Source organism: Leuresthes tenuis, unplaced genomic scaffold (genome assembly GCF_036924035.1).
Source record: "Leuresthes tenuis unplaced genomic scaffold, fLeuTen1.0.hap1 SCAF_12, whole genome shotgun sequence".
Classification (NCBI taxonomy): domain Eukaryota; kingdom Metazoa; phylum Chordata; class Actinopteri; order Atheriniformes; family Atherinopsidae; genus Leuresthes; species Leuresthes tenuis.
The window spans coordinates 23,385,512-23,410,276 of NW_027325366.1; the positions used below are offsets into that span (position 1 = coordinate 23,385,512).

The 24,765-nt window shown below is 42.7% G+C and overlaps 2 protein-coding genes across 7 annotated transcripts in view; one reads left to right on the top strand and one right to left on the bottom strand.

Moving 5' to 3' along the window:
• snx4 (sorting nexin 4) overlaps positions 1-24,765 on the bottom strand; it is a 289,781-nt gene that overhangs the window by 19,756 nt on the left and 245,260 nt on the right. The gene's annotated exons all lie outside the window — the stretch shown is intronic.
• Positions 1-24,765, top strand: part of dip2a (disco-interacting protein 2 homolog A) — a 65,034-nt gene that overhangs the window by 14,479 nt on the left and 25,790 nt on the right. For all 6 annotated transcript variants that reach the window (XM_072397182.1, XM_072397181.1, XM_072397183.1 and 3 more), the window contains one exon: positions 22,026-22,097. In XM_072397182.1, coding sequence (XP_072253283.1) covers positions 22,026-22,097 — 72 coding nt within the window. The remainder of the gene's footprint in view (positions 1-22,025; positions 22,098-24,765) is intronic.

The window sequence follows — 24,765 nt, forward strand, 5'->3', positions numbered from 1 at the left end:
TGTTCACATCTTAATGCCTCCATGTCACATGGGACCACTGAAGCTCTTCTCTTTCACTCTTCTTCTCTGGTCATTCAGAGAATCTGCTTCCTGTCTGCAGATGAGTCCTTCAGAAGAGTCTTTTCCCAGTGCTGGGGCTTGTGGTGGAGCAGGCAAGCCACAAAATGCCTGGAACTGGCTATTTTCCGTAAAAAGCCGGTGTTCTTCCCCAGCTCATCTCGGCTATGCTGATAGTGAACAATTTGAAGTTTTAGCATGTATGTGTGCCTATTTGGATGAATGAGCGAGAGGATCACGCGTGTCCTGTGAGTGGAATGTGTGTTGTGTTAGCAAGCAAAGCACAGTCACGGGTCACCAAATGCCTTAGTCAGTCTCACAGACCTCCCTCCACACACACACTCACTCTCCAGGAACTGGGCAACTTGCCTACTGTGAGGAGTGGTGAGGTTAACAACATCCTCCAAAAAAATGACTGAGCTCCAATCAACATTGTCCTTCAATGTGTAGCACGGCTGCTTAGGTGATTTGCCAGTGTTTATTTAGCTCTATAGTGTTGGGGGTGTGGCTTTGTCCTTCTTTATGAATAGTCAGACATTGCTAAGATATCGTGTGTTTTCTGTGGCTCATGTTGTTTTCTTTTTCTTTCGCTGGGTTTCTCTGGATCCTTCAAATCATGCCTTTCTTTCACATAAAGTAAGGAAAAGAAAAGCGCATGCAGTCATAAGACCCGTGCACAGTAAAAATGTGATCATATGAGAATAATTGTTCAGAGACTGGTCTTTGTAGGGTGTGAAACACAGTGCATATAAGAAGGAGTTGATGCTGGTCAGTTAAATAGGCCCTTTATAAAGTCTGGGATCAATCCTGTAACACTGACCAGATTTTGGATAAAATGAACTCACCTTTTGTCAGTCTTCAGTTTAATGATCCATGAGTCATAACTGGGTGACCATTGTTGCATCTCTCTCCCCTCTGTCTCTGTTCTCATTTCATGTACACCACTGTTCACTATGAAGACACTCTGGGAGCACTTTATTGCAAGCGGCTGACTTCTTCCACAGTTGTGTACAGAAGTAATCATCTGTTATAGCACTCAGATCCTCTAAGGACTCCAGTATTCAGTCTAACATCGGGTTCAAAGGAACAATCCTGAGGCCCAAACACGACATACAAGTTTTATTTGCTCATGAAATTTCACCGTCACATATGGACACGCACGTTATTAAAAGTTGTCCTCTCTCCTTGCAGGTGTTGGGCTGAAATGAGCCAAGCTTGTGCTGTGGCAGAAATTTTAAAACCCATTCGACTCATTTTTGCCTTTTCGGGTGGTCGGTAGTGCAGAGAGGGGTTTGCTGTGAAGTAACTAGTATAAACAGCGTTATCAGGCAGCGTGCAGGAGGAAGTGTCCGTCAACAGCTGAGCGATCAAACCTCGGCTTTCCGACACACTGGCATTTCCGACGGCTTGTGGCTGGTCATAGGTTATTAAAAAGGACACGCACTGATGACAGCGTTGGGGTTTATTTTTGTCCATGTTTTCCTTTTCATTTTCGATGTCACGTCTCATTCAAAAGGCATTTTGAGGATTTCTCAGTCATTATGAAATCAAAGCAGTGAGTGCCTAATAAAAGCAAGACGATATGGATTCAGATGTTCACTCTGCAGCTGGCTGGCTCTGTCCACATGCTGAGGTCATGTTTGACACACAAAGAGCTGCGGGGCAACTTAACCTTAGTCAGGGGCCGCTGGCTTCAAAAGAGCCCGTGGTTGACGTATTTTATGCTTCGTCTACGCAATTTTATCTCCAATCTGGGAGCTGCATTCGCCTTTCTCATCATCGCCACTGATGAGCCATAGCAGCTTTGCACGCTGGCAAATGAGCCAAAGGTCAATGAGGCCACACCTGGTAGGCACCCTGGCTTTATGTGTCCGTGGGTGCTATTGACTTCTAGTGGAAAACATTAATGTGACAGTGGTTTCATTGGGATCAAGAGCAGAAAGCTGATAGTGTATCTTCCAGTTGAGAGAAAGACTCAGCAATACATTGATTGACTGACTTTTTTTTTGGATAAGTCCTGTAGGTTATCCCAAACAAAAGACAGTTTCCATTTCCCCCATTTCTAGCTGCAGGAGGTTGAGATGGAGACAGAACCATGAAAAAGCCCTTCAGGACACCATGAACTCACAGCTTCGTTTTCTTTTTTTTTAAGAGTCATCTGAGAAAGATGTAAAAGATAGGCATGAAGACAGATGGAGAGAGAAAAGAAATGCAAGAAGGCAAACCTAAAGAAAGAAGTGGGGAGAAACACAAGCTGTAAAACCTAGCAACCTAGCATTCCTTCTCTTTTGTGTGAAGTTGTATGTGGCAGATCTCCAGCCTGCCTTTTCCCTGATGTCATCGAACATATCTCTGACCTCAGCTTGATACTTGCCTTGCAGTGTTGCACCAAACAATATGGCAACCAGATGACTGGTTGCAAAACTATCCAATGATGTAGGGTTTTTTTGTGTGTGTGTCTGACTGGAACCTTTCTTACCATAGATGGTCACACTGAATTATATGCTGCCTCCAGATAATAAAGGAGAGTGGGGGGGGGGGCACTGTGCATGAGTGTATTTTCTATCAGACCCTCAAGCACTTGAGGGAAATCTAATTTACAAAGTCTGCTTAAACAGAAGAGCACCTTTATGTTCAAATGCAGATTACCTCATAGTCTCACATTCAGTAAAAACTTTCCCACTAAAGTTTGTTGACTCTGTAAGTTCATGGATGAAGCAGAGATCCAGTTATACCCTCCATTCATTTTCTTTACCTGCTTAATCCAATTTACCACCTTTTTTTTTTTCTCCCAAAATTGATTTGGTATTTCCAGAAAAACATATTTAAGAAGAAAATAAATCAAATGATTCCTGAATATGAGGATGATTTGATGTGCACAGCTCCATAGCTGACAAAATGGACATTTTGTTAAGACTGTCTCCAAGGTCAAGCCGGAACCGCTGAGAGATGAGGTTTCTTCTGATCATGCAGGTGATTTTACTCTGAAGTCTGTTGGTGAGCACCGAGCAGTGTTGTCTCTGTTTTGTAATGTAAACAAGAGTCCGTTACTTTTCGTTCTGTGAGCATATTTCACAGGCGTGTTGTCAAGAGTCTCCTTTTTCTTTTTTCTTTTTTTTGTCTGTGTGTGTTTTCAATGCAAGGTCAGTGTGTGCTTGTGTGTCGTTGGGCAGGCAGTTGTAGGCTGGCCATGATTTATTGTGTTTCCTGTTGGAAGCACACACTCACAGACTTCAATCTGTGGTGTGTTTTTATCTAGAGTAGCTAGGCTTTAATTTTTTATGCCACCTTGCCTCTTTGTCTCTAAACCTTAAAACCTTTTTATGTCCCTCTCCTAGCTTCACTTCAGACTGTCGTCCTTGCTCTCTCACCCTTTCTTCCTACCTCCTGTCTTCCCTGCCATTTGTCAGATTTTCCGTTGTACTAGCCGCACAGTTTCACTTTACCTACAGTGGACTGACATTATCGCCGCATCACCACTCCATTGTTTGTTTTTGTGCTCTGACTGCCTGAGATAAGTGTTTTGTGTATGATTTCTTGTCATATCCCTGTCCTGTCTTCTCTCAGTGGAATCATTTAGCCAGCATATCACACACTTTCATGACTGAAGTCAGCGTTTGTATTAGCAAATGTTTCTGGAGTATTACTGTTGATCTGGGCCTATCAAGCTGTAAAGCTTTCTCTGGAACTCTTGAATGTACAGTAGGCTTGTTTCTGCTCTCCTAACATACTTTAATAAAAACCAGGACAGTAGTGTTTGGGACAGACAGATGAATGGATCTTGGCTGTGAGTGAAGCAGCTACACCTTGTCCTGAGAGCACATGTTTACATTACTAATCCCTCCATCACAGTGGATTTGTGTCATCCATGTCACTCATTAGACCTGGTCATTGTGCTGAAGAGATAATACCAGCTTAACACCAACAACTAAGGTTTCAATGGAGATCTGTGCACAGTAAGCTGCATATTATTTAGGTTATGACTGCATATCCCGAGAATCAGGGGAGGGTTTAGGAATTAGGATTCTCTGTGATATATATATCTGATTTTCATTTTTAGTGTGGTTATGTACATTGTGGTCTGCGTGTATGTACTGAGCACATGTGGTTGGTGGCTTATAAATGCAAACATGTCTGTGTGAGTTTAAGCACATCTCATCACAAAGCATATCTGCATGCGTGTCTCCAATATTATGTATTTATGTTTTGCAAACCAACACGTAAAACGATAGCAAAGTGATGTATGTTAAAGGCCTTTTTAGGGTTGACAAGCATTCAGCGGCCGATCCAATAACAAGCACAACTTGTTCTGATATCCCAACTCAATGAAAGACAATGAAAATCGCACAGAGCACTCTTGCACTGTATTTAAAGGGGAAATGGTTTGTGAGTCATTGTTCTGCATTAGGATCAGTCCAGGATGTGTGTTCCAAGCCTGAAACAAAGGATTAAGGCTTCTTTTATATACGTGTGTGTGTGTGTGTGTGTGTTTGTATAGGGTAGAAAGAATTGATGTGCATTTTCTAATGCAGCATGTCATTAATGCAGAGGTATGGCCAGATGTAGCCAGGGGATAAATGGGGATTGTCTTCTTAGGTGAAAGAGCTTAGATGCGCTCCAAATCAATGCATCTGCCTGTTCCATTTATAATCCACAGAAAAGTTTCCCTAAGGTTTGACCAAAATATTGCACCTTCTTTCAGCAATGTCCCTCATTCTTACCTTTGCAGGCGCTCATTATGTTCACACAGGAGCTGTTTTTAAAGTTTGAGTTCTGGATCACTGTGTGAATCTGTATAATTACTATTGTTTGTTTGTCGGTGCACTGGAGGTGTGTGGTCCTGCCGTTCCTTTGCCATGGATGTCGATGATCCTCTGTGTGGTGTTCATTTCATAATCTGGCTTTATTTACCTGTTATATTAAAGTGTCTCCTGGTAAACGGCATGTGCCAACAGGCACGTTGGTTAACCTGTGTGTACATGTGTATTAAGTGGCTTGTTTACCTTTCCCACCGTGTGTTTACTGTGCAAGCAAGTGTGCTGTTGAGTGAAAGACATGTGTGAAGGCATTCTTTACAATGTGTGGGTGTGTGTAGATAAAGAAAAGAAAGCTTGAGGGGGAGACACAGCCAGTGGGGCAGGTGTCAGGTGGACTGACAGGTGGCAGCTGGGATATTGGAGGATTTCCTCTTTTTAGCAACGGATGATTAACTCCCACACCCTGCACCATCAGTTCACACAGACTGTATATAGACTTCAAATCAGGACGTGGTAAATCTCGTAGCTCTGTGAATGTACTTTCTGCAGTCCATAATTGTTGTAAAATGGCTGTTGTGGGTGAAGTTGAGATTTAAAGATCTTAGATATTGTTATTACAAGAAAACAAAAAATGTTGGGGATATTTGCCTTAAAAAGCCTTAATGACAGACATTTATGTAAACTTTCAGAGCTCCAGCGGGGCCACATCTAGTGATTGTTTACACTAATATATTGATTTTATTTATTCATTTTTAATATTTTGTTTTTAGATAATCAGACAGTTGTGACATCTGTAAAATGTAATTATTAGCAATACACCAAAAACTACAATAGAGGAAACGTGACTTTCTGTCAGTTAGAAAATTTTATAGGGTTTGATGCAGCACAAGTTTCCTTATAGACTGGACAGGAAATGAACTAAACAAGAACAAAAATCAGACTAATGCAGGCACAGAGGTCGTTTGTCAAGTTGTGGAAGAGAGATGGACATACAATAAACAAAAGAGGGAAAAGGGCTCAAATAAGCTTACAGGGGGAGTTTGGGGAGGCAGTTCTGTTGTCCACGTCAGTCCTGTCACAACGGGTTTAGCCTCTGGGTAAAGACTCCCATATCATCAAAGCAGAATCAGATACTCTACAGCTACCACTCTGTCTCTATTGTGTTTTCACCTCCCTTTTTGTAAACTAATGTCAGTGTTAGTCGATCACATGCTACTGTGTTACCACAGTGCCAATCTGCTCTTACTCAGTTACAGATCAATTTGATCCCCTGGTGCGATATTGTTTACCAAAAGCTTCTATTGATCTCTCTTTTATGTTTTCCCAGATCACACATCCCTGGGCACGAATGCATAGTTGCCCTTTCTCTGTAGCTCTCCCGTTGACCCCGAGCCAGTCGGGGTCTCTTGACCTCTCGTCAGCTCCTCAGAAAAGCTGCCTTTATTATCACACTCAATTAAACAAGGATGAACCGTTGAAATGGCCAAAAAGTCAAGGGCCCAGCTGTCTCCTCAGTTTGTGTTCTTTTGCCTCAGCTCGCGATGAAAGCACATATGCTAATTTAAACACACACATGTGCAGGCAAACATGCACAGGGTTATTCCTTCCTCCTAGCTGGAGGTTTATTCCATTGTAGTAACACTTTGTGTTACTATGGAATACATTTTATTGCTCCGTCCTTTGTGATTTGTGATTTAACCTAAACTTCCAAATTTCTGAATTTAAGACCGACTTCCTGCTTCCTGAACCTTCTGTTTCAAACTTCTTGAGCCTGAGGAAATGGATGAAATTGAGAGACACGCCCTCTTGTATAAAGCTTTTTCTCTCACTCTGTGTCCCCCCCCCCATTACACTTATTGCTGCTCTGAGATGTGACGGATCCTCAAACTCACACAGACATCTGACAGCACAGCTCAACTCTGCAGGTTTCCTCTCACTGCCTCTCACCTCCTATTTATTGCTGTCCTCAGAGAACTTACTATGCAGGCATACACACACTCTTGCCCTGCTCTGGCAGCCACATGAAACAAGGGTCTGATTGGATGATGCCAGGCTGTCGTTATCCTGCTCTCCTTAAATCAATCTTTCCAACAGCTGCTCTCACGTTGCTTTCCTGCTTCTCTCCCTCACTCCTCTCGATTGCTTCCCTCTCTGACCTGTGTGACTAGTGGAACTAGTTTTTCTTGTTCTCGGCAATGCTAACCTTTCTCTCTGTATTCTATTTCCAGTGGGGATTGTAAAGGTTTGTCTCATCTAAGCTGTTAACAGACATGGACAGTAGTGAGACTCATTCCCGTATACATGTATCCACAAACGAAGAAAGTGGTCTTGGAGTTACTTTGTTTTAGTAACGGTGAAGCTTTTTGGCTATATGAATCTGCAGAGATGCTTAAGTGTAGGATGGAGGGGATTTCTTTAAGCTATAAAGAGCTCCACACACCCAGAGGCTATTTTGTAGGTGAGAATCAATAAAGAACATTAAATGGCTTTGTCTGACATGATATATATTCTAGCTGGGAGCCTGCCATTGGTGATTTATCCTTTTCCCTGATGAGTCAATAAACTAATCGGCAAGGATCAGGTGTCTAATTGGAGGAAATGTAATGTTTGTCATGTGACTGTCTGCTGGATGACGCCTGTACCCCATCTGTGCGTCGTGTAAATCAAACCTCCCCCCCTGGTTAGTTTGGCATCACAATCCCCTTTGATTTAAAGCACTGCCTCTCACCCTACTTCTGTGGGTTTTAAAGCTCAAAGGTTTCCACCAGGGGCTCCTTCCTGGTTACTTGCAAACACGGCGTGTGTTGTCCTTCCCTCCCAGATCCGCACACTTTCCTCTCTTCAGTGTGCTCAACACCAGCAGGAAGGAGAGAGGAAACAAAGAGCCCACTTCCTGTACGTATACGGCCAGCATTCTGCACAATAGAGCAGGAAGTGCCTGGCAGCTGTAAGGAGGCCATGGAGTGTGAAGGGAAGATAGAGTGGTCTCTCCATCCCATTAACTGCTGTGTCTTTCCCTGCTTCATCTCTCTTGTCATTTTCCATCATCCTATCAGTCAGGGCTCGACCCAAGTTTGTTTATTTGCTCTTCATGTCATTCTCTGACGCGATAAAGCACTTCCCATTTCTCCTATGTTTGCAGATTTTTGTCATGTTTTGGAAGTGTTGAGGGCTGGTTTTTATGTCTCTGGAACAACTCCGTGTAACGCTGTGAGGAATAAATTTCTGCTTTTTATTTGTTGCTATTATTCTGACACAATGAGTGTCGTCATGCCAGACCCCTGAGAGAGAGCACTGCTATCACCATAGTGACCTTTGCTTAGGAGGGACAATGTTGGACAGCGGGGCATGTTGGAGTAGTACTGCAGATGCTGGAAGCCTTTAAATCACCACTTCTAGTCTGGCTGAATCAGACTGAGAGGCTTATTTGCTGCCAGACTCTTAGGGGAAAAAAGAGAAAAACAGAAAGCAGTATTTATGCAGATGGTCGAGTAGTTGAATGGCAGAAAACACATCAAAGAAGAATCTGGCCCAGGTTTTTCTTCTGTTTTGTTTTATTCTGCACAGAGACCAACCAAAAATGGACGATGGGAGAGGTCCACTATAGTATCCAACATTGTGATCTATCATCTTTCCTTGGCCTTTAATGATCCACTCCAACCCTCCCCTGCTGTTACCCCAGGGAGACAGATCTTTGCTTGGCTCCTGACTTCAAAGTATGCGGCCCCTCTTCTTTTTTCTGTCTACCTTCTAAATCCCACTCTTCCTTTATTTATATGTTCTCTTCTGTCTGTTGTTCAATCAATACCTCCCCCCCAGCCTCCCGCCTCCCCCTTTTCCTCTTTTTCTTTCTGTCTTCTTCGATCTCTCATCAACTTATCATTTTTGTTTTCCTTCCCTCCTTTTTTCTCACCCTCCTCTCTCTTTGAGTGAATCCCACATGTCCGGAGACATCAAAGGCACGTCTCCCCTTCTTGTAGTACTCATTTACCCAGGTGGCCTGGCAGGCTTCATGCCAAGTCCAGGTGACCTCAGAGGAGGGTCCAGAGCAGCCCTGAACACAGTCCACCATGTCTGGGAAAGAGAGGATGGAAAAAGTAAAGGCCTATGTCAGGGATTATGTCATACTGGGAGGAATGCATGGTTAAATTGTGGTGAAACGTATACAAGGTATTGTTTAAGAGTGAAGAGGCAAAAAAAGCTCCACCCGAGCGCTAACTACAAGACCATAATGTAGAAAGACTAGCCTATCTTTTTGTTTCCAAGTTTCCATCTTCTCAACTATTTAAAGAGGAGATTCCCGTTTTCCAGGAAATGCCACAAAGGCAGTTGTCAAACCTCAAAACATACACAAAAGCTTTGAGAGGTACTGTATTACATCTATTTTAATCGCTCATTTGAGCTTGCATAGGAGACCAAACCAACTATCATCGAATTTCTTCTTCTGCTTCTCTCTACTCCCTGTCATGCTTCTCTCGAGTGTGAGTGAGGAACCGTTTTGAAGCCAAAATAGCCCGTTTCCATAAAAGTGCTGTTCTGACTGCAGTTCTTCTTCAAGCAAAGCATAAAACAGAGAACAGATTGTGAACTGGAGCAGTAGTTGCAACTGGTATTCTTAAGAAAACACCTTTTTGTCCATTTGTGTGTTGTGTGACTCACTAATACAGAGGCTCTTTAGTGAAATATCCAGAGTGGACACAGAAATGTTCACACGTCCACATACATAGAAGACCTTTATTCTCCTTTATGTTTTAAATATTGTAGCAGTTGTTATCTGTTAGTTTTCGCCCCGTTTGTTCATACCGGTCTGTGGTATGTCCGTTGTTTTACACCAGGTTGAAACAACAACAAAAAAAAAAAACGAAACTTGTTTAAAATAAAATGAGTAGCCAAATGCTCCAAAGGACAGATCATCTGAACTTTTTAGCATTTTGACTATTTCTTAATGAAATAACTTTGATGCAAAGTAAGTCAAGATATAGGTTTAAAAAAAATGAAATATTGCCCCATAAATACAAAAGAAATCTTCTGCGACGACAGTTAATAATTGAAGCGTGACCCAGCTGTAAACTCACAGATTTTTGCTCACCACTTTCCAGGTCAACTGGCTGCTTTTATTGTGTAACAGTTGCTCTTTGCTTGTGCTGTTCCTTTTTTTTCCCTTTGTTACAGAGAGCTGATTACAGAACTCGGCTTCATTAAGAGCACACTCATTAGGACACACGCAACCACAGCGATCGACGAGTACAAGCCATGTGCTGCCACTTTGCATGCATTCAAAGCCAGATATACTCGCACGCTGCGATAAAGCTCAGTCTTTCAGTCTTTGTATGACGGTGTTGGGCTCCATCTGCAAGCTACATGTCTTTGGATATGATCTATCTCACACCCCTCATTAAAGAGCCCAGAGCTGCCTCAGGCCACAGAGGAAATATGCTGTTAATAGACAGAGAAAGTGGTATAACAGGGTGCTCTGTATGAGAGTTTTCACAGTTACTCTCCACTAGCTAAAAAATGATTCTTTTCTTTAACCCAGAGAGCAAACTCCCAATTGTAGAAGAACATCGCCGTGGCACAAATGACACAGTTTAAATAATGAACCTGACAAATGAAGACGCAAACACATGGAGAAGCTGTATTTCCATGAATCAGCTTGTGAAAATCCTGCTAAGAGGAAAAGGGGATGGGGAAGAATGATGAAGAAACCCATTTCGATTAAACCAGGAACACAGGGAGGAGGTGATGGTCCTCAGGCTACACATCTCTCCAGCACCCTCTGTTGGACAGATTAGACTAAAGCCCAGCAAAACTGAACTCTGTGCGCTTTGGTGGAGATGAGCAAGATGCTATTACATTACATGATAACCTTGTTTGACAGGAAAGCTGTTGAAGCTATTATCCAGTTATGTGCAGTATCACTTTATATCAATGCAGCGGATGTGCTGTGTTGATGTTTGACTGATTGTGTCTTGGGGCCAGAGGATGTGAATATGTTTAAAAGTGTGTGCAGTACATGAGCATAATTAAGAGTGTATGTCTGTGTGTGTGTGTGTGTGTGTGTGGGAGCAGTTGTGGTTGCTTTGCCACTGATTAATGGACTCATTAGGACAGGAGCTCTGCACATGTGCTCCAGCTGAGCCGTCTACTCATACCCTCTGCTCTCATTAATGTTGGGCTCACTCTGTGTGTGTATGTGTGCAGGTTTGTGTCTATAGTTTGGTTAAGTTTAAATATCTTTCTTCGTGTGTGGTTGTGGGTGACTCGCGCGTTCACACATTTTCCTACATGGCTAGTCAACGTGGACATCCAGGGATTTGTAAGTACTTTCTTTAAAAATCTGCTCCGTTCACGTAACAGTTATACCAAATTCAACTTTACTGGTTGCAATTGTGTGTTTGGTACAAATCTTGTTCTTCCTCCTCGGTGATAAATATCTTGTCTGAGGGCAACCAGATGTTTTCCTGCCAGTCCTGGCCTTGTTAACAGCAGCCAGGGCAGTGGTGAGTTGCGTTGTTAAAGTTTAAAAGGCTTAAGTCTGGCCTTGAGGACACTATCACTGTTTCTCTTAATTGATTGAGTGCAGTCATAGGAGCAGAGTTCACTCGGTTGTGCGGCAGAGAAAATGAAAAATGCAGCACTGCTGTATTCTATACGAGCAAACAAAGGCTTGCAGTATATGAGCTGTAGAGTGTGTAATTGTGTAATCCCCTTTGGGCGCATCAGTAGTGACAAAAGTTTGAAGCGTTCTGGGGTAAGGTAAGGGTACCTGGGGACTGATGTGAAGGCTGAGGAGGACCAGAGGGGGGAGGTCGGGGGCAATGAGGAGCAGAGGAAGGAGAAAGTTGTTAAAACGTGTGTTTCTAAACAGGTTTGAACGTAAGTGGCGGTGTGGACGCTGAAATGTTAAAACAAAAGCGAGAAGATGTCGGATAACCAAAGAGATGGCGTTTGCAGAGCAGGAAGGAAGAGTGTCTATGAAAGCTTCAACTGTGTATTTTTAGGTGTTGGAAGGGTGGCTATGTGATGCAGAGAGGGCAGGAGATGTAGAGTGAGGAGCAGATGGTGTGTGAGATGAGGTCCAGCTTGTGGTCATCCTGCCCGCCGCATGGTGAGATCGACCCGTTGTGCTGTTTGCATATGTTCAAACGAGAGGGAGAGAATGCACCGTTGAGCAGACACACCAATCACAATCAGCGTGTAAAAACCTTTTTTATTTTGTGGCATTGCTGAAAGTTTAAAAATAACAGCTCCTGGCTCTCGCTGGTTAATTGTGGGGGAGTGCAGCCTGACTGATGCATTTTTTCACATACTCTGGCCTGACTTCTTGGTCTAAGTCTGGCTTTTAGGGATGTGTGGAATTTCTGTTCGACACATGGGGCTTACCAACATATTCACGCATGCCATATGTTATGATTGACTTCATATTTCACCCGTTATTATCACCTCTGCAATACTGACTGCATTTATTGTTTGCAAATTGGCAATTGGTCATTGCCCACTGTTTACATTTTTATTCTGGGATACATAAACGCAGCATTTGCACAGGAGTTGGATCAAGATGACTTGAAGATTTGACTTTAGGAGTGAGATGAAACATAGCTCAGTGAAATACAGTAGCCATTTTCTGGTCTTTGCTGGCTTTTTAGAGCCTCAACATTTGACAGAAAAGTTAAAGTTGTCTGACAGCGCAGCCATTTCGTGCAGTTTGGGTTGCGTTTGAGCATATGCATGTGTGTCCACCTGCTTGCTCCTCTTACCTGCGCTGTTGATCTTTTCTCACCTAGACAGCCCTTTGCTTTGTGTGCATTTGGAGACACACCATGCCACATCTGCAGAGATATCAGGAAATAATGGGTATGTTTCGTTGTTGGAAATAATAAACATGGTCACACTTTCTCTTAAATCTCATGCTGATGCTGGGCTTTCTACCGAGACCCAGTCATGATGAATCACAGGTGACAAACAAAAGACTTTGCAGTTTGGAGTGTTAGACTTGGACCCAGGCTCGTTAGTTCAGGCTCTGACATCTTGACAACTCACATACATTTGCAAACTGCCACTATCCTTATCTGTATGTGCACACTTTAATTGAAATACCACGGTGCCCATGTGCTGATGTTTAGCGTTTTTGTTTGTTCATACAATGACGCCCAGCTCTCTCAATAGCAAAAGTGTTTGTGTGTGTGTGTGTGTGTGTGTGAGCTTGAAGCTTAATGGCTAAGCTTGTGTCAAGCCGATGGAACATGGCCATTCATATGGTAATAACCAGGCAAAGAATACAATTAATCTCTTCATGGATGGAGAAGTGAGCAGAAACCACAGAGCTAGAAGCTTCAGCTACGACACCATCTGACTCATATCTCAGACACCAGGGAGGCAGAGTTTCTGTCCATTACGGCACATGCTGGAACTGCTTCAAGCTGCCTCAGCAAAGTAGATGGCGAGCTACAGTCAGTGGAAACAGCTCTGTCTTGGGACTGCCGACGGAAATCAGTTATGGTGATCTGTTTGCCCACTTTGGGAGACTTGGAAGAGTTTTTTTTAATTTTTTTTTTATAGAGCTAATTTATAAGCATGTGACCTGAGATGTGAGACATTATTTAGTTTCAGGTAGGCTGGCACTTTTGAGTTAGACATGTTAAGTACTGCAGTTGGTTTGTTTCAGTGGAGCTGACGGCGTCCGTTGGCCTTGAGCATAGTCTTGTGTTTCGGGACAGTGTGTTTACGCTGAGGCTCCCACACTGGTCACGCTTGTCATGCAGATGTCTCGCTCCACAAATCACACTCATCGAGACACACACGCTAACACACAGGCAAAATTAAAATACTCAGACAATGAGACAGTCTGGTTTTGGGTAAAATTATCTCATTTATAGTTTTTCCAGTTATATTGAAGTATGTTCATAACCTCGTATGATATACAGCTAATGCAGAAGTGAAATTCCGATGATTTTAATCTGTGTGAAATTAAAGTTTCCTACTCTACATTGCTCTGGTGAGCTCTATAACCTCTTTGTTGAGCCGTGTGATGTTTGATGACACAATCCCTGCTGCGGTTCATGTAGGTGAGACGTGTGTTTGCGTCTGGCTGAGAGCCAGAATAGCAGCACACGGCTTTGTTACTCTCCAGCTCAGTCCAGCCTCATGTCATATGTGCTAATGAAGCTGAGATGAACACATTTGGACTGGAGCCAGGTGAGCGTGTCTATCTGACTCACTCACTCACTCACAACTGCACATATATTTAGATGCCAGTGAGGATACATGTTGACACAGTGCATTCCCTGGCCCATTACCCTTATTATTCCTACAACAAGCCTAAGAAAGCCCATGCTTGAGGTAAAGCTACAGCTTTACCTTAGATTAAAGCAGACCTAATGAAAATTCCTCCGTCTGAAAATGAAGGTAAATTCTGAAGATAATCTGGCTCACAAGAACACACAAATACACACACAAGTTCACTCCATAGCTGTCAAGGCTCCATATTTCTGTATTCTGTACAGTTTGTAAGTGTGTGCAAGTGTGATCCCATCTCTGTGTGAGAACTGGTGTCAGCATTGTGTGTGTGTGTGTGTGTGTGTTCCTTTTGATGTGTAGGCATACAGTATCAGTGTTTATTTGTGACTGTTAATTATGACACCCCCCCCCCTGTCTGCTCCCCAAATCAGTGCACAGCTGCAGGGCCCCCTGTGTAAGGCAATTCTGCATTTAATGTCTTATTATTCACACTGTCGGTCTGATCAGCAGCCATACAGAGCCAGGGGGGCAGAGGGGGTGTTTGGGGCTGTGTGTGTGTGTGTGTACGATGAAGGGGTTATGTTCTACCAAAGTGGTAGATGAGGGTTAGTTCAATCTCCTAATTCATTTGCATCATTTAATTAAACGATTAAAGTCATTGATGGATGCAGACTGAGAGACTCCCAGGTACTTTAGGATCAGGGTTAACAGATATATGTGTGTGTGTGTGTGTGTGTGTTAGCACGTGTCTAGTGAAAGGAAGAGGAAGTCATTACCTTTTAATCATTTCCTCTGTTGTTCCTCATTTTTCCTCTTGTCTTCTTTTTCTCCTCATCTCCCCCTTTTTGTGTCTAAATTCTCCCCGAAGCCTCCCCCGGCTAGTCCAGTCTCCTTATGTTTCACCAGCTGGCTCTCAGTTTCAGTCTCCTTGTCATCTTCAATCAACCCCTCTTTTCTGCGGCACTTACCCTTCTTCCTTCCGTGCCCGACTGTCTTTCACCTTCCCGTGCATTTATGACCTTTTGTTTGACTTGAACTGTTAAAAAAAAAAAAAAAAAGCAATAGAAATTTCTATTATAGCCTTGAGGTTAGAAGAATCTTGGAATGGGTTATTGAAAAGCTCTACACTGTTGTGTGCAGCAGGAAGCCACATTCAATATGTGACTTAAAATGAGTTGGCCTTGTATCAAATGCTTAACTGCTGCAAACTCTGGTGCAATGTGATTAAACTGAATAGAACATTGACTTATGCACGTAATATTAGCTGTAAACCTTACTTCCATTCTTCAGTTCTCTGATATGTTGCATACCTTTTGAGAACTTGGGTATTGATAAAGTATATGAAGGGATAAGCTATTAATGTCCTGAATGAAAACCAAAAAACAACTATCAATAAAACATTCTCTCTGTTCATAGCTACCTTATGAATATTCACGATGCCTGTTTGATATGTAAAATTATTAATCGACTGACGCGTCCCACATTTAAGATTAAGAATGAAACCTTCACAATTAGAGCTTCTAAGGTTTCACTTAATATATATATATATATATTTTTAAATCATTCACTGTTTTATGTGAGTGTGGGGATCACCGGTTAGTCAGTAAAAGGTCTCTGAGTTGGCATGTATCCTGGCTCCAAATTGTGCAACATAGCGAAACAACTTTAGTTCAAGGTCAGGGTCTACCAATTTATAGTATTGGCAGGATGTTGCAGCGACTGGCTTTAACTGAACAGAGATAATCCCACTTCAGCAGGCGGATGAGCGGACTGCGGGCTGTGCAAATGGTGGCGGTCATGGTTCTGGGATACCAGAATTCACCAGAAAACGTATCTGAAGTGTTATGGGCAATGCTGACGATGACGGATACCTTCTAAACAACTGCAATTATATGTCTGCGCAGCTCCAGCCGCCTCAAGAGGCTCGTCCTCAGACAGTTAAAGGGCAGCACATCACAAACGCAACCTAACATTAGGTCAGACAGAGCAGTTTTACTCTGGGAATTGATGTGTTTTCCCAAAGGTTAGAATCACTTGACTTATTTGACCTGAAGTCCATAACCCAAAAATATTGCATTTAATATAATTTCCCATCTAATACTTGCATTTAAGAGGCATTTGTTTTGTCAAAAGTTATTCCATTATGTATATTTAATAAAAGCTGAATGATCCAGTTAACCATGGTGACGTACAGCTCATTCTAAAGAAGCAAGTGGGTTAAGTGTTTGGGTAGCTCTGATGCATTAATTAGCTTAATCATATGCAGGTATTCATTGAAACTAACTGCCATAGGGCGAATAGGTCACTAATTTCTAAAATGGAATACTATTGCAAACCCACACAGACTTTCTCATTAACTCCTCCACATCCTCTGTAGAGGCAGAGAAACCCCTGTGGGACTCCTGTTGTACTCTATCTCCAGTCTGTCTAAATACAGGCCAGGATTTTCCTCCACATCAAAGGTAGCCTAATCTTACCCCAGAGGAGCTTCCACTAAAATACAGGCTCAATTTTTCACAAAGCGATTTTTAGGTAGAGACCGGAGAGTTACAGGCATACTGGAAGAGGTTATCCCACACTGAGGCGTGAATTACTTTTCTTTTTTTCCTTTTTCAGCTGCCGGAAGCTCCAACGCTGTAGCTGCCACCGCTGGCATTGTTTAGGAGCGTTCGATTTCACTGCAGAACGAGGTCTTCATGTTCTGTAACTTGAACGTGTCGTAACAGGCTAATGAGCCCTCTTCATAGTTGTCGTACAGTGTATGTGGTGTGCGTGAGATTGGTATGTGGGAAGGTGGGGGGCAGGGGTCTGCTTTGACACCCTAATCCTGCAGCCTCGCTTGGCTTTGTGGAGACCTTAGCTGGGAGGAGAGAGAAGAAGGGAGGGGGGGGTTGTCGGGGGCAGTCGACCGAAGAGGGGTTGGTGGGAGTGTGGGGTTTGACAGAGGGCGAAAGGGAGGAGAGTGAGAGGAAGGCAGGACGAGGGAGAATGGGGTTTGTTAATTCTCCTGCTCTTACTATGAAAGGAAACAAAGAGCACTGAAAGGTCTGACTTATGACAGCAGGACCTGTTAGACTGTATTAGCTGGTTATCCTTTGTTGCCCTGACTGTATTCTACCACTGGCCTCTTTCTTTTGCTGCTCTCCCTGTGCTGAAGATGTCTCAAAGCTGCTCTGCATCCTCTTCTGGCTTCTGCATGTGAGTCACTCTGCCTGTGTGTTTGTCAGAGTTCAATACCAGTCTGATGTCGTTGTTGAACTCTACTTTCGCTGTGATTTTCTTTTCTCCAGCATGCACAGTATTTTGTCCTCTAAACAGACGAGTAGACTATACATGTGAGGGACTGGTTTAGTACATTTTCTTCATTCAGAGCCATTTCTCTTTTTGGTTAATTTTCATGCTTTAGCTCCTTGTTCTCATTAGTAACAGGTATGTTTTGTCAGAACAGGAGAGGTAAATGTGAATGCAGTGATACGAATACAAGTGATTTTCATCTCAGCTGAACTCCAAGATAAATGCTCATCGAGCCAACTGTGCACCCTCTGAATTAAAGCACTTTGAGTTGTCGGATAAACGAGTCACTGCAAATACGCACTGGGGGGAAAAAATAGAAGATTTGAGTGGCTGTCAAGGGGGTGAAGCTTAATCCAAATGCGTAAAACCAGCATTTGTATGCCAGAGAGATGATGCTAAATGACAGCTGGTCACATCTGCTTGTGCTGCAATCAGCAGACAAGCCTCAAGAGCAAATAATGCCCTGCCTAAATATTTAGTTGTGGTTTTCTATGTCTGAAGGGCAGACTGCTTTATTGGTGGCTTGGCTGCAGAGTTGGCACATTGTGGGTTAGACTGGCACAGGAACTGACATTTTGGAAGGGTGGGGCCACCTTTCAGGCTATTGGTCACTTGAGAAGGAGAGCATGGTAGTCTGGTGCAGACATGAGGGTTTTACTTCAGAGAAATTAGGATTTTTTTAAAAAGTCGGTTGTATAATAGGGACAAACAACCAAACAGTCCTGTCACTGTACTGATATAACCACATTAAACTAATATGGCAAAAAAAAGTATGCATCCACAAGCAAAGACACTGAGTACAAGTCAGAGTACTTAAAATAAAAGGTAACTGTGTTCAAACGCTTGACTGCAATAAAAGATTGATCTCAGAAAAGGGAGCATTGGATCACATGAATGAGTTTCGTTCTGAATCTGTAAACCTTTGTCAGTATCAGATAATTAATCAGAATAGATGGTTGTCACTGTCGTCTGAAATCAAATCGTCTGTCAGACGAAGCAATTTAGTAAATGTCACCTCCTCAGGAAATTCTAGAGTGATGCACATTTTTACTGTTTTCTGAAACTAGGAATAAATCAAACGAAAAAGCATTTGGCGAGAACTAAGTGACGAGAAAAACGATTAGATGCACGCCTTGGTAATTCTGAAATATAATCCAAGCACTTTTTAATTGAATCATCTGTTATTTCATTGGTGCTGTTGTCGCTTACTGCTGTTGGCTGGTGGCCAAAGTGTCTGCCCGGTAGACACACACTTTACCGTCCAATACGACTCTGCCTGTGGGTTCTGCTTTTTAACTGGCAGCCAGCAGGAGAGATGCACACGGATCCAAGGCTTTAAACGGCTGCAGTACCACTGTCAAACCCTGGCTGCTACGGCTGTTTCTGCTTCTCGTGCATTTGTGAATTAACCTGCACCTACATGTGATATCAACACAGAAACTTGTCTGGCTCAAAGAAAATGCAAACACCCTGTCCCATTATTTCCTTATTGCTTCTAGTATTCTGTTTAAAGTAGATCTCAAAGTAAAACAGACTCAGAATCTTCGTGAAAAGTTTCATTATCTATTCTTAATAGGTTTGTGTTGGCTTGTAGAGGAATGTGCTGTGTTTCAGTATCTACCCCTTGATTGAAGAGCTGTCTGTGGTGTAATTCTCTAATGGGCCTCATTGAAAGAGCAGCTTCAGTCAGTAGCCGGCAGTCAAATAAACTCAATAGCCATCAGTCACACACACGGTCAATAACCCAAAGCAGAGGACGGCAGGCTTCTTGCTGTCACAAGATTGACCGTTTCTTTGTCGAAATTGGATTCAGGGCTGGTTGACACCATGTTTACGGTAACAGCATTAGATAATGTGCCAGAAAATAACGCTCATGGGCTCTGTTAGATAACATTTTTTGACTCCAAAAATATGTGAACAATGAACATGATATCCCTGTTTTTCTGTCTGTGTCTGTGCGTGTGTGTGTGTGTGTGTGTATCTGCTTAGCGTGAACTGCTAAAGGTAATTGAAATGAGTGTTCGGAGGTCAGCTGAGGGTTTTCGTATGAGTTGTTATTGAAGCCTTTGCGGCTGAGATGAAGGCGTAACGAGTGGAGGGACGATGGGAACATAAGAGCACAGTAATGATGAAAGCAGATGTTGATTGAGGGGAGAAAAATGTCCCCCAGCTGAGCCCCTTGTGATAATTCCCTAACCATCATGTTAAGAGAAATGTCATTCTCAGATTTTTTATTTATTTTTTTTGTAGTTTTTCCTCTCCTTCATCCCAGGTTCATGCTTTGCGGATATTTATTTACGATTTGGTTGCACTACACAGACTGTTATGCGTGCACAGGGCTGAAGGAGGTTAGATCAAATGTCCTGCAAGCCAAAAGTCCTCCATTCTGACTGTAGGTACTAAGCTCTCTTTCATCCATCTTTACATCTGAGCCCCATCCCACCACTCTTTAAAGCCCTCCGTTATTCCCCAGTCAGCAGGCAACATATTGACCTTTGAATCCTCCCATTTCTCTCTTATGGAGGCACTCAAAGCTTAAATGGAGAAGGGAAACGGTGTCCATCTGTGGATAATGCACACACACACTGTGCAGTCTCACTTGCACGTGCACTTGCAATGGAAATATTATAATCCCTTGGTTTCCTGAGACTTATGTTGTTTTGTTTTCGAAGATTCAGACTAAAGGTCATTATCATTTTAATAGTTTAGTCCATTCCACAATATTTAGTGACATAACTGTTTGTTCTCAGATCAAAAGATTAGCCTCTCTGAGACATAACTCGATGGATCAGCGTGTGCAAGGGAGTGTTTGTCTACTCGGGACAGAATTTGGAGCCGTTGCAGAGATCAGCGGGCCTCTATTGTGTGGTTGTCAAGCTGGTTGGCTGTTGTGGTGTGCAAACTTAGACACGCTGGCACACACACATACACAGAAGTTATTACCAGAAAGAGTCAGTGTCAGGTCAGGCGGCTCAGCCTCTGGACAGCACTGTATTGTTGCTGGCCTCCATCTCTCTTGGACATTTAACAGTGCAGGCATTCAGTTGTTACTGGTGAGTCAGGAGCAGCGGGCAGCGCAGCAAGCAGTGGGGCCAACATCACCTGCCTTCACACTGCTGCACTGTTGTGTTAAAGAGACTTGAAGAGCACAGAGTAAACCAAGGCAAATCGTTTTGTTAAAAAAATTTTGGAAAGATGCATCAAGAGCAGCACGTCATAAAAACCAAGATATGCAAGCTGACAGAATTGCTTGACAGATTGATGATGAAATGGGACTCTAGGTTGAAGATTTGGTGCCTACACGGTTCATCTTTCAGAATAACACGCTTCATACCAGCAACTAATCTGTTGGGTCGGGTGAAGACATGCAAAGTTGCATGGAACCATTTAATGAAGTATTATTGCTCAAATAGCTTTATTGCACACTATTGGTTTCACTTGACATCCAATCTCATGACCCTCACTGAGAGCTTGTAGAATTAGATATAAAGGGTGGGTGGAATATAAGAACATCCAACAGTTGAAACAGACGGTGAGAACTTGACTTGTGTGAGTATTTCTAGCTTCCTTCCTAAATGATGCTGTTTGTCAAGTGGCTGCTTGAGTCTCTCATCGGCCCACACGCCTGTCAGGCATCATTTCCCCAAAGCCCCTCATCTTTCAATAGTTTTTTGTCATGTACATACATCTTTAAACGTGATTATTGGATTATAGATTATGTCCTACAGTAATATCTTGTATACAGAAACACAGTTCCACACCCCCCCACCCCAAACTCCTTCACGCTACTGCAAACTCTGTGACCTACTTTGTCTCTTGAATAGACTTCACGTGGACAGTAAAACATTTGACGATGACCTCATTTTTTTTATTATGCTTTTTCTACTCGCACTGTAAAGTTTCTGTGTTTTGTTTTTTCTTGGAAAAAGATGACATTTTAAAAACCTCTTCATTTTCACTTAATTCCTAAGACCTTTGAACAGTAACTGCATGTGTCTGTCTGCCTTTACGGGGCAGTAAAACGACGTGGACCTATACCATCGCCAGCTTTGTCCTTGCGTCTTCCTTCTGGTCTCGGTCTCCCTCTCCATTCATATCTCCCTGTCTTCATTTGTTCTACTGAAACAAATGAAGACAGGGAGCCAACTTGCAATAGTAAACTTGTCTTTTCCCTCATGGCTTGAACCTATTTAACACAGGGCATTTTAATACTGTGAGGGGAGACTGCTGCGGTGAGTTCACTGCATGCTGACGGCAGCATTTCTACTTTGGTAAAATATTCCAGACACACCAGATGACTTATTATTTAAATGCCCAGTCCTCAGCTTATGTCATTGTTGAAATATTCAGGAAATATTCTCCACAATTTTATTTACATTCAAGCATTTTTAATGCTGGCCTGCATCGATAAGTACAGTTTCTCCTCCTCTGTGTGTCTTTGTATTTGTTTGGTTAAAAAAACACCCAGCATTTCCTTACCAGAACCTGCATCTGGTGCCCTGTGGTGCCAGTGTAACCAGCCTGGCAGTGTGATCCTGGGGCAGTAGTGCACACTCAGACAAACACACAGTACACCAAGGCACAGCTGAGCTAATGACTCATCTCTCTTCCTCCCTCCCTGCCTTTTTCTCTCTTTCTCTATCTGTCTGTTCCTCTATTTCTCTGTCTGTGTCTGCACAGGAGACATCACTCAGAAGGGCTATGAGAAGAAAAGAAGCAAGCTGTTGGCGCCTTACATCCCTCAGATACAAGGTAAGGCACAGAGGCCTGTTGGAAATGTTCTGTTCAGCTTCATTTAAAGCTTTATCTTCACTCGGGTTGCGTGTTTGACTGGCAGTTAGTATCATTTCTTGATAGTTGCTGACAGAATTAGGAAAAACATCTAACTAGTTTTACTTTTATAAACTTTAATAAACAACCCACATTAGTTTTCAAAGATGAAACGGTAAAGATAATCCAAAGGCAGAGTGAAGAGAAATCAAAACCGTAAATCCCACAAGAAAAAGTCTAAAAGCAAAGTCAGAAAAGACACAGTTGAACACATTTATACTTTACGCGTGTATTTCAGTAAATCTGATCTGTTGTCTATGCTACAGTCCTCCATTAGCCATACGGTATACTGTGTTTGATTCAAATAGAAATAAATTAAAGGCTCAATGGAGATTAGGGATGTTGGTCTCTGCTCGATAAATTGGTCGTCGAGAGCGAGATCAGGATGGATATGATCATTCTGTCTGAATATGTTTTTAAGAAGCTTTTTTTGCAGCTTCCATAATTTAAATTCCAAGATCTTGGTTGGAGGAGACGGGGAAGCTCATGGAGAAAAGAGTTGTGAACTGTTGAAGGTTATTTGACTGTGTAGGGGGCTACATATGGTACAATTCTTCATCTGTGTACTTTGATCCTTATTGGTGCAGTCACTCAGTCATAGCCCATTCTGCCAGTGTTTGAAGCTAATATCAAAGAGCAGTTGCTTTCTGTATGCTTTGTGCTTTTCCATCTTATATCTTGCGTCCATAGTAATCTTTGTTTTGGCCTGGTCCCACAGCACCAAGCCTGAGTGGAAACCAAAGTCTGGTGTGGGCTGCTCGTTTAAGGCTTTCCACTGGAGTTAGCAGGACTGTTATTTAGCTTGGGTGGATCATTTCCATGGCTCTTCTGCTCTATCGATCTTATGTGTTTTCTTTTGGCTATTCATTGTTTAGGTCTAGGCTGAAAAGATCAATCTTTTCAATTGGGGAAGTGATGGATATTGAGCAGAGATGGACAGACTTGAGTAACAGTACATTGCTGTAAATAACCGGCACTCCTTCATATCAGATAAGTTCCTTTGGGGGGGAAAAAACGATGTAAGACTCAACTGTTCACAGCCAAAAAAAAAAATCACCCCTCTTCTCTAGGTTACAAGGCCAAAGATACATCCCTCAATACACACACACTTTGGCATAGTCTTTCACCAGTGATATTCTGTGGACAGATTAAAGCAAACAGTTTTCTGACTACAATGCATTAGTTGATCAAATGAAGTCCAAAAGGAAAAGGATACCCTACATACAGTACAATCAGTACAACATAGATACAGGTTTTGTCATGCTGTGGGGTTTTTGCTGCACATGTCCATCAGCATGAAAGACAGATTTAAAAGGATGTTTTAAACTGTTATTCACCGAGTCTTGACCTAAATCTGCATAGAGAGCTGAACCCTGCATTGCCGACGACTCCTGCAAACTTTAAAGAACCTGAATGCAGCGCAGTGAAGGAATAGCTGCAACTTCCAGTAAACGGGTGTTTGTTGATGGCTACAAGAAATATTTATTGGATGCTCTCCTTGACTGCAGATACATTAAAGTTTGTCATCACTAAATTACTGTGAAGGAAGCTCCCTCAAACTGACTCTTTTCAGTCGGTTCATATAGGGCACTTGAGGAATTGAATCCAACATAATGTGGTTTCTCCCATTAATATCGAGATATATACGTATAACTCTCAACTGGAGTCAGGTCAGATGGTCATATTTTCTCTCTTGGAGGTGAAGCAAGTGCAAGGTGGTAAAAATGAATCAATGGTCGCTTTGAACCAATAAGGACGTCTGCTGTGACGGAGCACACCTCTGATTGGATGAGTGTGGTGCGTCTCTGGAGTGCGTTCTGCCCAGCAACCCGGGTCTGGCGTTCTGGCTCGTTTTTATAGACCTGTGTCCTCCGGGAGCCGGGGAAAGGCTGTTGTGTGACTGGCATGTCAGAGCAATATGGGAGACCAGCTCACATTAATGTCTGTTGTGCTCAGGGGGGATGTGGTGCATGTATTCGAGTGTGTGTCAAACTCAAACATGCACTACGTGTCCCTAAAATTTTATTTTGAGTAATACTTGAAACTTGTTGTTTTGCAGATTTTATTTGAAGTGTGTGAATGTTGCTTGCCACTGCAGTGTGTGTATGCTGCTGCTGTCTGAGAGTTGCTGACTGCGTGGAGTTCACTGATCCTCACTAAGCTGCTGCTGAAAAGCCAGGCGGTCTGATGGCTGGCTGGCTGGACGGGTCTGTGATGGGTCAGCCAGCCAGATCTTTTATGTAGCTGACTGAGTGTGGCGTGCCAGGACCCTGTCAATAAGTCTTCTTCTAATTTGTCGACCAGCAAGGGCAGCCGCTTGGTGCAGTTCAGTTGGTCGGGTTAAAAATCTACAACAACAGAGCAAGGTTAAGATGTACTAAGATGCATAACAAGAAGGAATCTTGAGAAGATTTTGCATATCTAGTTGACTGGCAACTTGTCCAGATTTAATCTGCATCCAGTCTCCTGTCGAGACTTTCTTTATTAGGGTCAAATATTGCAGGATAATTAGACTGCATTCAGTCACTTTTTACATCCTATGTCTTGTGAAATGCATGTCAGAATTCTTTCTTTGAGTTTCAGTTGCATG